The following is a 14891-nucleotide window of genomic DNA, read 5'->3' on the forward strand; positions in this document are numbered from 1 at the left end:
ATGTGACCCATACCTGGCATAAACAGGAACCTGACAAACACAGGAATGCGACCCATACCTGACATAAACAGGAATACTGATCCACACCATCTATACATACAGCTCCATTCTTACAGTAATGTCCTTCACAATCGTTGATGTTTACTTCACAGTATCTACCAGTAAATCCTGTAACAGAAACAAATTACAATTATGAAATTTATCATACTTGTATTTTTGTTCAAATAAATGAGTAAAACACAGGAATGTCATATGTGCTAAAGACAAGAACTGTCAAAAAATAATTAAAAAATTTACTTCTTACAACAAACATTTACACCAGCAGAGAAGACATTTACTCAGAATGAAAAGACAATGATCTGGAATCAAATTTGACAATTTTCATAACAGATAAATAAAATAATTCTATGAGTAACTTAATAGTCATAAGTCCCTGTGCAAATACTTTAAATCAGAAATAACCTTGAGCACATGAACAGCTGTAACCATTGTCATGGGGATGACAGACACCATCATTCAGACATGATCCATTATAACATCTCTCTGTTAACAAGTCACAGGTCTTTCCTACATAACCTGTCCCCTGTAGAAAAAAAAGTACATAATCTTGTAATTGTAAATATGATTTTCACCAACCAACAGTGGCTTAATGTGTCAATTTTATATTTGCCTAAAAGGATGAGTAAGTGAATAACAAGAAAGACTTATAAAACAGAAGTAGAGATTCCTCTTTGTATGGAGTAGTTTATATGGTTTCTTCATTGAAGTAGCCAGATTTAGATTTTCATCATGTTGCTTTTTGCAGAATGTTAACAAATAATCAACTCTTACTATAGAGAGTTGTAAAATGGTAAACTTCAAAATGTGGCATAAGGAAAATGGGTTCTGCCCACAAAAATTGAAAAACCTTACAAAAAATTATAAAAAGGTGAAAAAGAAAGGCATTTAATCACTACCTGTTAAGATTGGAAAGAGATATATTTGAAATCATTGAGATAAAGCTATCAAATAGAAAAAAAGGGGAAAAACAATGGAGAGAGACAATATATATAAGTACTTACAGAGCAGTTGCAGATAAAATCATTAATCAGGTCAATACATATTCCACCATGTCTACATGGGTCAGGGTCACACTCATTTATCTCAGTGCAGGTTCTGTAACATATCAATTTCAATGTAGTTTTTTGTAATATCAAAATACAAAGTAAATAAAGTATCAAATTAAATACAAGTCAATATTACAATCAACTGAAGTGGTATAACAGACATGGTACCCAATCACCGTATCCAACCAAATATTTCGAGTCCTCGAAATAAAAAAAAATAAAGTACTTTAAAATTTGAAGCAAATATAAACATTCACAAAAACTTGTAATTTTGTATAGACTACAATAAAACTCACAGGCATAGATTAGACATACAGCATACATAATAATTACCTGTTAATAATGGAAGGTTAAGAAAAAACGACAATCCTACTGTTTATATTTACTGAGTTTATCACTTGCACAATAAATGAATGTGAATGCTTAATGTTTATAATGTCCATCATTTGTTATGTTGCTCAAATTAAATGTACTGGATCACACCTTTTATATGTTCTTTACAAATCAATAATTGAATTGAACTGATTGAATATAGAGTACTACTCACGAATTGCCAGTGTATCCATCATAACACAGACAGCTATAAGTATCATCTCCATCCACACAGGTACTGTTAATACAGGCTCCAGGGAAACAATTATCTATATTTGTCTCACAGTTATGTCCAGTATAACCTGAAAGAAAGACCAGAAGATTACAACAATGAAACAAAATGGTTTCTGCCAGTAAAAGGAAACTTTCAATCCCTTTTTTTAATCTTCTAGAATATTTAAAATAGCAATACAAATTTAATTGATAATAATATTTCAAAAACATGTCCACCACAGTTACAGTACATTTATACTTGTAAATCTTCATTAATTAGCACTGAAAAAGAATAAAATCCAAGTTGAAATGAGGACAAGGTCAAGGTTAAAGAAGGACAAAATTCAAGTTGAAAATAGGACACAGTCGAGGTTAAAAAAGCATAAAATTCAAGATGAAAGGAGATAAAATCAAGGTTAAAGAAGGATAAAATTCAAGTTGAAATGGAGACCAAGTCAAGGTTAAAGAAGTACAAAATTCAATTTGAAAGTAGGACAAAGTTAAGGTTCAAGAAGGACATCATTCAAGTTGAAAGGAGGACAAGGTCAAAGTTAAAGAACAACAAAGTTCAAGTTTTCAGAAATGAGAAAGAGAGCAAGGTTCTAAAACATGTTCAAGTCTATCTGAATCAAGGATTACAACTTGCAGAAGTTCCAGTCCATACTAACCTGTCTGACATACACATGTATAGCTGTTATTCTCATCAATACAATCACCATGGATACAAGGGTTGCTGCTACATTCTTGGACATCCAATTCACAAATGGTGCCTGTAATGACAAAAATAAATACATTATTATCCATATTTGGATATAGAAATAATACAGATTACAAAAGTCTGTAGCAAAAACAATGTGCTTATATCATGTGGTTCTGTCCTTATTCTTCATTGACAGTCTAAAAACTTACACTAGCAAATCAACAGAAGCCTGACTCACTTAACTACTATTAAATAGCCAGTACATATGGTATAGGTACAGTCCTACCTGTAATTCCAGGTGGGCACTGACAGGTGAAATAACGACCATTGTCTACAGGTATACAGGTACCACCATTACAGACATTCCCAGAACAGATAGCAGGATCTGTAACAATGCAAAAGAAAAAATTAATCACTCTAAATTCATTGACCAATACAGAGTTTCAGTTTCCAACAAACAATCTCTATTTATCACAGATGTTGTACCTCTTACCCAAAACTTTAACTTCAATAAGTAGGGCAGTGGCTGTCTTTCAATGAACAGGAAGCTTTACTCTAACAACAAACTCAAGTTCACCTCTAATCTAAAGTTGGGTTTGTGCTGTTTGTTTTTGTGTGTACTTGTTTGTAACTTGTTTTTTTCTCTGTTTTTCTTCCTTATGTTTTAATAACGTCTATGCTATACCATTGATTTATGATCCAGTCAAAAGTAATTTACATGTTTTTCATATTAACAGACATAAAATAGAATCTTATCATGAACTTGGCAGTGAAAGTAATCTTACCAACACACTGGCTCAATGAGGTACTTCCATTTGATGTTGTTACCAAACCACGTGGACATTCTATACAATGCTGGGACTGTGTTTTGTTGGAGTAAAACATTACAGGACAAGGTTTACAGGGAACCAGTCCACTGCTACTATATTCTCCAATAGGACATACATCTATAGAATTGAAAAAAAGACATTTGTATAATTCACATAATATGTTTTCAATAAAACTATCGGAAATGTAGAACAATATTAAAGATTTACTTTCCAAATGACCACTCAGCATGGAAATATAGGTTCAGATTTTAAATTGAAAGTTAAAATTATTAAGTTTTATGTGGCATGCAAATATCATAGCATTCAGTGAAAAGCCAGTTAATGATTAACATGCCTCTAGAAGTCAGAAGAATATGCAACATTTTCGTATATTGTATCATACATAAAGACAAAAGAAGTCGTATGTTTAAAAAGCTTACCTAGACATCCATTCTGACTGTTAGTTCCTGTACTCAGGGTAAACTGTCCAGTTGGACACGATTTACAGATGGTAGATTTATAGGAGTCAGAGTAAGAATTGTTTGAACATTTAGTACAGGGCTGCAGTCCTGTTGGGGAGTATTCCCCTGGTTTACATGTACCTGAAGCAAATATTATAATTGATAATACTACTGGTAATGAAAACACTCCTAATTATTACATAGATTCTCTTTAATTGATTTATAAACAATTTATTTTTTTTTTAATCTGTAACAATGCTTGAAATTCTGGGGAAAATAACATCATTTGTTATTTCTAGTGAAAGTTCTGTAGGCAGCAGCGTCATGTCAAAATGACTTGTCTTCAAAGAGGGAATGATTTCACAATAATACCAGACAAGTTTTACCATTATACATACCAATACAGTTAGTGTTATCTCCAGTACAGAGTTGACATTCAGACTGTGTACTGTCTGGAGCTAAGGGACACACTTCACATCTACCTGCCATACTGTTAACATAGGTACCTTTTCTACAATAACCTGTAACATCAAACAATTAAACAATGTAAAAGGCTAAGTCTTCAGACAAAAGAACATATACTGATAGTAAATATACTTTTTAAAAGCACTGGAGATTTCTTTCTAAATAAAGTATAAATATAACCGTCACAAGACATCATAAGCTACAGAAAGATTTTTACTGATACAGATATATACCTATAACAGTAATAAGTCACTTACTACAGAATTTGCTTGTTTGATTTAGCACCATATAATGACCTTCACATAGGAATTTTGGAGTTGGTTCATCATTCAATAGTGTTAATATATACTCAGGACATGTTGCCACGGTGATAGTTAGGTTACCAAGTTCTTTAATCTTGGTTATAGCTGTTCTTCCACATTTTTCCATTTTACCAAAATCCAATGTTCCAAAGTTGGCAAAAATCACCGAAGTTTCAATTGTCAACTTTTCCTGAAAAAGGAAAATTATTAATCCATTTATTTATTGGGGACACCCTGTAAAAATTTTGTTTAATTATCCTGGTTTAATATCCTTCTATTGTTATGAACACTTGATATTTTTGTCTGCACAAAGCACCAATTTCCATGTACTCTGACTCCACTACAATATTGATTGTTTTTATTTACATTATTATGTATATATGTTAGCTATTTGAAAGCATTCAAGCTTATTTTACACTTTTGAGCACTTAAAACCATATAATTGTCTTTCATAATCAGAGTACATTTTTTTTTTTAAATTGACATTTCATTCACATGTTATAGATAAGCAAGTGTTTCTACATCTTACATATATTTTTATGAAACTATTTTGCTTGCTCAACACTTAAAATATAATTCTTGTAATTTTGTATTCCAAGCTGTAGTTAACTTACTGGTGTATCCTGTACAGTATCTGGCATCAGATTAAAGCTGTTATTACAGTCAGGTATAAGCTGTTCAAGGGCATGAATTTTTTCTATTATTTTTCTCCCATACTGCCTGGAACAGTTATCACTGAATTCCAAGGTAGGTGTATTGTAGTTCACTTTTATCCTATATTGTGGAAGCTGCTCATTTCCTAAAAAAGACAATGCATTTTCTTTATAAAGACGTGAGGTAGCAACATGAATTTCACATGAAGCTCAATTCATGTTAATTTCATGTGAACAGTACTTGTCTGTGTAAATGATGCAATCTCCTGAAGTGACACACCACAATTCAATGCCAGAAAAAAAGACTGTTATTAGTTTGCGGCAAAGTGTAGTATATAGATATCCTTGTGTCTACATGTTAACCATTGTTAAAACATTCAATGAAAAAAATGTTCTGTTTTTGAATATTCAAATGCCTATAAGTCATGATCACCTGTTCCATGGACAAAAGAAGCAATGATTTTCATATTGGTATAATAGTGAGTATGAAGACTAGGAAAAAAATCACTTACTTGTGGCCTCATATGTAAACTGACAAGATGTTGTATTCCCAAATCTATCATGAGCTATAGCCATCACATTTACAAGGTCTTTGATCTGGACCAAGGAACCATTTGGTGGATTGTATGTTATCTTCACAGCAGCCTCAGAGGCTTTCACACCACTGTAGTTAGTTTGTACTGAATCATTTATAGTGGGATATGATACTCTGACAACATCAACTGGACATTGGATCACTAGAGGGTAGACATCTAAATCCAACATACAGCATATATTAAGAGACACTCACGGCTGTATATATGGTATAATACAGATAAATCTTGTATATTTCATGTGTAATTAGAGATTATAACACTGCCACCAAGGATCAAACCCTAGGAAGCTCGATGATTGGCCAGTGACAAACCACTTCAGCAAATAAATTTAATCCTTTGACCATGTCAATTAACTGGCTATTTAAATCTACTATTTGCCATATTTTGGTGTGTATAGTGCGCATTTGTGTATAATGTGCAGGGTGGTTTTTCCATTAAAAGTTGATGTAAAAAACTTTTTTACCGATGTATGTATGTATTGTACATGGTGAAAATAGTGTAACTTGTTGGAACCAGAAACATTTCTGGCTTTAATTTATTTGTAAATAGGAAGGACCATTTCGTCTGTTTTGTATATTTATTTCTATAAAGAATATTGTTTTTGTTACTTTTTGTATTTATCTATTTTGTCCGTGTTTATGTGTATTAATATACTACTCGGGTAAGAAATGCATAACATAGACAATAGCTGAAATTGTCAGCTTGGACATATGTTTTGATTACCTTTGAAAGGTTTCTATTGAGGGTAATAAATTTCTGAAGATTGCTAATTCTAGAAGAAAGACTGTTTTTACTACAATCAATTAAGGGGTCTGAGCAAACAATGCAGACGGTCATCAAATAGGGCATGTGATAATGAGATGCAGAATTTTCTCTGATGTGTATCGGGGATACATAAAGGATTTATGTTTAAAATTAATACTTTTTATGTTGGATAAGGATTTTGATATTAGTACTACAAGTTAGGTAGGCCTTCCAGCCACACATGCAATGATAGATATATGTACTATAATTCTGAATTTATAAAGGTGTCATTCTCTTGTCCTGTAAGTATTTGCTCCCATGGTTTGCATTTAAGATGCATAGTGGTCATACAGAATGGTGTAAAATAAATGGCAAGTAATTGTGGTAAAACAATGTGTATGAGTAATCAAGGGAACCAAGATTCTAGCAGAAATCAAAAGAATGTTATCAAGGCCAGACATGGAAAAAAGACGCAGACAAACAAAGAACATAAAATAACCAAAACAATATGTACAAAGCAACAACAGTAAATGAGCAACCCAGATTAAAAACTGGGGGCATGGACCATGTGCACTGATAGAGTAAACTTCCTGTGCTTTTCTATAAACACTGCCGAGTTGCTCATAAAAAGTCAAGTCCGAGGTAGACGAAAGAGGAAAGGAAAACTATGACATGTTGAACAAATTGGTTCTCATGGTGCAGATGGATACACCATAATGATCCACGAGTTCATGATAATGACCATAAAACTTCTGTTGTGATATCTGATACAATAAACATGTAAAATTACACTTGCTATTCAACTGACATTGTAAACCTAATGGTAGTCACATTCCACCTTATCATCTGTTATTCATTGAGAATTCAAAAAAGGTTGACTTACCAATGACTGTAACATTAATATTACAGAAAGCCTTATTCCCACTCAGATCCTCAGCTAACATTGATATTGTAGTGTTCTGTAATACATGTAATTTTAATCAGTTTTATATTGACAATTCAGTTTCCCTTTGTAATGTTCGAATTCCACATATTTTGACATTCAAGTGTTTAACTTATTAAATGAGTGTAGCTTTCAAAAGTCTAGTGCATGGATTAAACCATTCATTTCAATGCTAATGATACTGAAAAAATGATTTATTGAAGAAGCATAAAGTTAGAGCCCAATACAGTCCTAATTCAACAATTTGGTTTGATATGGAAGAAACCATAGTTTCACAATGTAATATTATCTGAGAAAAGATATACTTGTCTAAACATGTATGGCTGTCTGAAGTCTGTTGGAGTAACTGTTACCCTAGGACTGATACCAGAATTATCTACTACAGATGGTAGGTTTACTACTGCCATCACTGGTCCCCAGAACTCTTTATACAGTATCACATTTTTCTGTGGACAGTTCCGAAATACTGGAGGCTCTATATCTATCCATGGAAATCAATGTATACATTGCAAAGCAAATAACTGATATTTAGATAGAAAAGTGCATTTTAATGGCAATTGAATATGGTTATAGTTTCATTAAAATATCAAATAAAAAGCTTTATCCAGCACAGTATGACACAACCGCAGCCAGTTGAATTCTGTTCACTTGAGGCAAGTGTGGAAACAACATTAGTTTTTAGTCAAATCACAGCCCCAAAAATCAATCCCAGTCTTCTTTTTGTGGTATGGCACCTTGTTTTACAATTTCAAAAGGATTCATTCACAAATACTGTGAAAATATTTTTATTTGTAGATATCGATTTTCATGGATTGCAGACAAATCATTGATTTATGGATTCTTAAATAAGTGGTTTGAAATATGCATTTCTTTGGAATTTTAATTTTGTGGTTTGAGTCAATGACGAAACCACTAAAACTGGTACCCCACAAATATAAGTACTTTCCCATCAGGGCATTTGGAAAATGCATGATTCTGCCACCCATCACTTTTTTGGCTCCTAATTTCTGAAAAGTTCAAGTTTTACCCCAAAAATTTATCGAAGTCTGACCATTGTGGTATAAAATATTGTGGAAAACAATATCAAAGACATTCCTATGATTTTAGTGGAGCTATATAGCTAAATTCAATGAAAAGCCCTTTTTGGCCCCTTATTCTAAAACAGTTTGGGCCATAAGCCCAAGAATCCACATCAACCTTCCTTTTGTGGTTTATAAGTTGTTATAAAATTTAACAAAGATCAACCAACTGTTACTCAAGTTATCGCACCAAAACCTAAAGTCTATGGACAACAGCGTCATACCAATATACAACTACAAATTCAAAACTTGCAGTTGTATAAAAATGATGTCATCAGCACCTTGATCATAAATTGTTAAGTTTTTGTAATAAAGCACATGCTACTTTTTTTTTGTTCTAAGTCCCTTAACTCAGAAATGAAATTTGGAAAACAAAGAAAAATTGAAGGGGGCTTTCTCCTACAGAAAACTTAATACTTATCATTATTCTTCATGGTACTGGTAGTTTTTAGTTTAAGTACAATATGGGGACAAATATATTCTACAATACTAGTTATGTCTGACAAAAAATCAAAAAGTAACCCAACAATGAAAAATTGAATAGGAAATTAACGCCCACAGACCTGCTCATCCGTAAAGTGTATCAAATAAAATGTATCATGCTTACCTTTACATGTAGGTACTGATGAGTTCCAGAAAGCATTGGGTGTTTCTTCAGTTGACCTCTTCTGTCTCTGATTGGTAGAATGAACACCAGGAAAGATTTGTTTACTTCTGTCTAACACTGGTTTGAAAGACCAGGCTGATCTTCTTCTTCTTCCGTCTGTAAAGATATGGTCAAAGTTTTATTTAAAATTGGATCCGTATAATTTATTCACTACAAAGAAAAAGTAAAATGTTTTCAATACACAAAACTGATCAACCGCCATATACAAATGTCTGTCTCCATAAAATTATTGATACATTTCAAAATTAGTGAAATTGCGTTAAAGTGTCTTCAAATTAACTCCACATGCAGTTTATTGGTAATGGTTTATACAGCCTGCATGAAAAGGGAATTGTAAACTTTTATCATACACTTAGATATAACAATCTTCAGACTATAACAAACTCTTTAGAAAGTAGAAAATTTACTTTTCTGGTCAGATTAATGCTAGTCATACTGAAAGATTAAGCATATTAAGGACTTCACATGTTCTGGAGGTATGACGTAAAAGAATCAAGAGAACATTTTCCAATATAACTTCTCAAATGTAAGATATCAGCTACACTACAGCACAAAGAAAATACAAGCACAATACACTATCTACAATGTATACCAATAAAAAAGATCTGTCTTTTATTATAATATATACAATCCACCATTCTAAATATACCTATATAGAGAATTAGTATTATAAAACACCAAACCCTTGCAGGTTCGGGTGTCAAAAGAATAGGCCTGCAGCAGCGCTCAGCTTGTCGTAAAAGGCGACTAAATAGTGCTCAGGAACCTAGCCGGGGGCGAGGCGCTCTGCCCACAGAGCAACTGGGATGTGTGCCCCAGGTGGTGGAATGGGGTACCCCTGGCATGTTACATGCTGGGGTTGTCAGGCTATAATACCGAAAACCTGACCGCAAACCATAGTGGTGCACCGTGTTGGGAAAGATGTCACGTTCCTCGCACGTTAAAGAACCCTGCTGTGGTATTCGATAGGAGTAGGAGCCTTTGCGCTCCGCCACAGGAGGCAAAATTGCCCGACCTTACCCATCCCCCTTTTTCTAGTGGCAATCAAAATTTGTTGACCCTTTTGTCCTTGTGTCCCATCCTTTTTTGTATTTCATCATCATTTTATGTTTATTTGATCATCCATTTCATGTTCATCGTCTGAATATAGCTGAAATATTGCTGCTTGGACGTTAAACCCCAACAAACAAACAAACAAACATAAAACACCAGAACTGACTACATGTACTGTGGGATGTGATTGGATTGGTGATTTCAAGTGTCAACAGATTTATTGAATCACCAAAACTAAAGGGCTGTATAAGGCATACTAAAGTACTAACTTGTATTAGCTTAAACATGGTTAATCTAGCTTCTTCAAAAGGAACCAATCATAACTCAAATTTGCAATATTTGATACGATTGTGATATTACAGCTAGTTGAAATAGACCAGTTCTGATTTCAATACTAATTTAAGTAGGCCAGTGAGTAATTTAAATAGCTCTCTAGGTAGAAATCTGCCCTACATTCTACCATTGTGTCTTACTTAAATACCACAGAACACCAGTGTGATCTTTAAGACACTGTCTTTTAAGTTTGAATTGCTGTCAATTATGAATAGGGTTGGTTTAGATTTTAGAAGTAAAGGGAAGTATTGCCCCACATAACAGCAATTTTTTTAGTTATATCATGTTATTTTAATGGTTTGAATGGTAATTAAGCTATGTCATTTTGCTATAGAATGCCTCACTAATGGTTAATTTGTTATGAAGCTGGAGATCAATGTATATGGTTTGTGTAGGGATACCTTGGAACTCAATTAAGATAGTGACTTCATTGCAGTGTGACTCCAGACAACAGTACAAACATTTTGTAGAGTAATTTGTTGGTTCACATTTAAAGCTTGATTTGAGCCTAAGACATTCATCTGTGTCAATACACTTCTTTGTTATAGCAGCTTTCTTTTTGTTGTAATAGACTTCAGTTGAACAAGATGCACCCTACATAGCAAAACATGTCTATATCAAACTGCTTCAAATTGCCATCAACAAAAACTAGTATTGCTCAAAAACAATATAAATCACCTTTAATATTAAATTCATTAAAACTATTTTCATGTAAAATAGAGACTAATAGACTGACAAATGGATAAATACCAAATAAACAGTAATAACATATTTATTATTGCTTGATTTATCAATTTGATTTCCTCCATAATAATAACTTGAATACACAAGTATTTATTAATAGGAATATAAGTTATGTTTTTTTTAAAGTTAATTAAAATTCAAACTTCTTATATATTTTGTTTTTCATTAACCTTAAGGATATAGAAAAAAGAGAAATAACCTGGTTACATTGCCGTGTTTGTACATTACAACTAGGATCATCTTTTCCTTTACTACATACATAACAAGAAGGTGCAGGAATTACACCTACTGTTGTAGCTGATGTGGTTGATGCCTCAGAGGTTGTGTCAGACAAAAGAGTTGTAGGTAAGGTACTATATGTATATTCTATTTTTTTAGTAGTTGATTCAGGTACAGTCATAGCTGAAGATGTTAGTGAGTTAGTAAACAAAGATGACATTTCAGTTGCCATCTTTTTGGTCTTCTCTTCAGATGAAATTATAGTGGATGTCGGAATGTGGGTAGATATTTTCATAGTAGTTTCAGCCCAGGTTGTTTCTTTTATGGTAGTTTCAGGCAAGGTCATTATTTCCGTGATGGATGTTATTTCTGTGGTAGTTCCAGGCAAGGTTGTTATTTCTGTGGTAGTTTCAGGCAAGGTTGTTATTTTTGAGGTAGTTTCAGGCAAGATTGTTATTTCTTTGATCATTTCAGACAAGGCAGTTATGTCTGTGGCAGTTTCAGGAAAGGTTGTTATTTCTTTGGTAGTTTCAGGCAAGGTTGTTTTTTCTGAGGTAGTTTGAGGCATAGTTGTGATTTTTGTGGTTGTTTCTGCCATATTAGTTATTTTTTGGCTGGTTTCAGGCACAATGGTAATTTCTTTGGTAGTGTCAGGCAAGGTTGCAATTTTTGATACTGTTAATGGTAAGCTTATCATGATATCTGTGGATTTTTCTAACAAAGTTATTGCATTCTTAGTTTCAGGTACAGTTGTTGTCTCATACAAAGCCTGAGATATAGTAGTTGTTCCAGTGGTAGCTCCAAGCATAGTAAATATTTCTGTTGTACTTTCAGGCAAAGTTGTTGTATCTGCTGTAGTTTTAGGTATAGTTGTTGTTTCTGAGAGAGTTTCAAGCATAGTTGTTTCTGTTGTAGTTTCAGGAAAAAGGGTAGTTTTTGTTGTAGTTTCAGCTATATATGTTGTTCCTGTAACAGGTTCATATATAGGTGTTGTTTTTGTCATAGTTTCAGGTAGTATTGTTGATTCTGCTGTAGGTTTCTGTATAGTTGTTGTGTCTGTTGTAGTTTCTGACATAGCTGTTGATTTTGTTGTTATTCCAGGCATAGTTGTTGTATCTGTTGTAGTTTCAGGCATATATGTTGTTTCTGTTGTTGTTCCAGGCACAGTTGTTGTTTTTGTGGTAGTTCCAGGCATAGTTGTTGCTTCTGTTGTAGTTTCAGACATAGTTATAGTTTCTGTTTTAGTTTCAGGCATAGTCATTGCTTCTGTTGCTAACCCAGGCATAGGTGTTGTTTCTATTGTAGTTTCAGGCATAGTTGTTGTTTTTGTTGTAGTTTCAGGCATATATGTTGTTTCTGTCATAGTTTCAGGCAAAGTTGTTGTTTCTGTTGTTGTTTTTTGTATAGTTGATGTTCCTATTGCAGTTTCAGTTATAATTACTGTTTCTGGTGTAGTTTTAGACATAGTTGTTGCTTCTGCTGTAGTTTCAGACATAGTTATTGTTTCTATTTTAGTTTCAGACATAGTTGCTGTTTCTGTTGTAGTTCCAGGCATAGTTATTGTTTTTGTGGTAGTTTTAGGCATAGTCGTTGCTTCTGTTGAAATTCCAGGCATACTTGTTTTTTTTCTTGTAGTTTCAGTCACATAAGTTGTCGATTTTGTTGTAGTTCCAGGTATAGATGTTGTTTCTGATGTAGTTCTGGGTGTAGTTGTTGTTTTTGATGTAAATTCAGGCATAGTAATTGTTTCTGTTGAAGTTTCAGGCATACTTGTTGTTTCTGTTGTAGTTCCAGGCATAGTTCTTGTTTCTATTTTAGTTTCAGGCATAGTCGTTGCTTCTGTTGAAATTCCAGGCATAGTTGTTGATTTTGTTGTAGTTTCAGGCAAAGTTGTTGTTTTTCTTGTAGTTTCAGTCACATAAGTTGTTTTTGTGGTAGTTCCAGGCATACTTGTTGTTATTGTTGTAGTTTCAGGCAAAGTTGCTTGTGTTACTGTTTTCTGTATAGTTGATGTACCTATAGGCATAGTTGATGCGTCTGTTGAAATTCCAGGTATAGCTGTCGTTTTTGTTGTAGTTCCAGGTATAGATGTTGTTTCTGATGTAGTTCTGGGTGTAGTTGTTGTTTTTGATGTAAATTCAGGCATAGTAATTGTTTCTGTTGAAGTTTCAGGCATACTTGTTGTTTCTGTTGTAGTTCCAGGCATAGTTATTGTTTCTATTTTAGTTTCAGGCATAGTTGCTGCTTCTGTTGTAGTTCCAGGCATAGTTGTTGTTTTTGTTGTAGTTCCAGACATAGATGTTTCTGTTTTAGTATTAGGCGTAGTTGTTGCTTCTGCAGTAGTTTTTTGTATAGTTATTGTTTCTGTAGTAATTTCAGGCAAAATAGTTGTTTCTGATGTAATGTCAGGAATATTTGTTAACTTTGTTGCAGTTTCAGATACTGTTATTATTTTAGTAGTTTTTGGCAAAGTTGTTGTTTCTAATAAAGATTTTGGAATGGTTGTTATTCCTGTTAGATGTGTGGTTGTTTCTGGGAAGTTTGTATTTTTGCTGGTTGGTTTAAGAAGAGTTGTTATTTCTGTGATGATTCCAGTCAGGGGTTGTATATTTGTGGTAATTTCAGGAATAGTTGTTATATCATTGTCTATTTCAGGCAAAGAGGTAACCACTGTAGTTTCAAAAGATTTTGCTGTTATTTTTATGGTAGTTTCATGCATTGTTGGTATTTGTGTTGTAGTTTCATGCACTGTTGGTATTTGTGTTGTAGTTTCATGCACTGTTGGAATTTGTGTGGTAGTTTCATGCATTGGTGTTATTTTTGAGGTAGTTTCATGCATTGTTGGTATTAATGAGGTTGTTTCAGGCAATGCTGGTATTTGTGTTGTAGTTTCATGCAATGCTGGTATTTGTGTCGCAGTTTCATGCATTGTTGGTATTTTTGTGGTAGTTTTAGGCAAAGGTTCAAATGAATATGGTGTTACAATATCTGTATCACTAGTGAATTCATATATAGTTTCTGTAAAAGGATTTAGTGTTGTTAATGAAGTTTGTGTATCATTTTCATATTTTTCAGAGTGAATTGTACTGCAATCAGTGACATTTAGTGAAAATGTTAAGTTTTCTGACCAGCCAATTAATATTGTCATCACAATCTCTGAAACAGAAAGTAAACAGTCCTTACAACACATCCAATCATGCAGAATATAAGGAAAATCATAATACTTGTAGCAGTCAACAAACACATGCATGCTGAACAAGGAGCAGAAAAGTTATATTTAAAGCAAATCATTTCAACTCAAAACAAAACATGCATTAGATAAAGATTACAGATTTTCACTGCAAATTTGCATCTTTACAGAACACTTTTATCATTGAAAGGAATTTCATATCAGAACTCACTTCTTTGCAAAAACAAATAATTGTCCTTGTC

The 14891-nt window shown here is 33.3% G+C and overlaps 1 protein-coding gene across 6 annotated transcripts in view; it reads right to left on the reverse strand.

Moving 5' to 3' along the window:
• LOC148619100 (uncharacterized) overlaps window positions 1–14891 on the reverse strand; it is an 87416-nt gene that overhangs the window by 18348 nt on the left and 54177 nt on the right. For 5 of the 6 annotated variants that reach the window (XR_015921543.1, XM_088578636.1, XM_088578634.1 and 2 more), the window contains 17 exons: window positions 11440–14615; window positions 10898–11090; window positions 9051–9206; window positions 7670–7845; window positions 7305–7380; window positions 5594–5833; window positions 5043–5227; window positions 4384–4618; window positions 4060–4182; window positions 3641–3802; window positions 3177–3338; window positions 2678–2776; window positions 2360–2461; window positions 1654–1780; window positions 1062–1155; window positions 463–583; window positions 59–168 (listed from right to left, as the gene is read on the reverse strand). Coding sequence is in view for 5 of the 6 variants with exons in the window: in XM_088578636.1 (XP_088434762.1) it covers window positions 59–168; window positions 463–583; window positions 1062–1155; window positions 1654–1780; window positions 2360–2461; window positions 2678–2776; window positions 3177–3338; window positions 3641–3802; window positions 4060–4182; window positions 4384–4618; window positions 5043–5227; window positions 5594–5833; window positions 7305–7380; window positions 7670–7845; window positions 9051–9206; window positions 10898–11090; window positions 11440–14615 (5537 nt within the window). In the remaining variant the exon portion in view is untranslated. The remainder of the gene's footprint in view (window positions 1–58; window positions 169–462; window positions 584–1061; window positions 1156–1653; window positions 1781–2359; window positions 2462–2677; window positions 2777–3176; window positions 3339–3640; window positions 3803–4059; window positions 4183–4383; window positions 4619–5042; window positions 5228–5593; window positions 5834–7304; window positions 7381–7669; window positions 7846–9050; window positions 9207–10897; window positions 11091–11439; window positions 14616–14891) is intronic. The other variant, XM_088578638.1, reaches the window with a different exon arrangement.

The sequence above is a fragment of the Perna viridis genome, chromosome 4, assembly GCF_037379345.1.
Source record: "Perna viridis isolate PV_CMFRI_1.1 ecotype Kerala chromosome 4, ASM3737934v1, whole genome shotgun sequence".
NCBI classification, from domain to species: domain Eukaryota; kingdom Metazoa; phylum Mollusca; class Bivalvia; order Mytilida; family Mytilidae; genus Perna; species Perna viridis.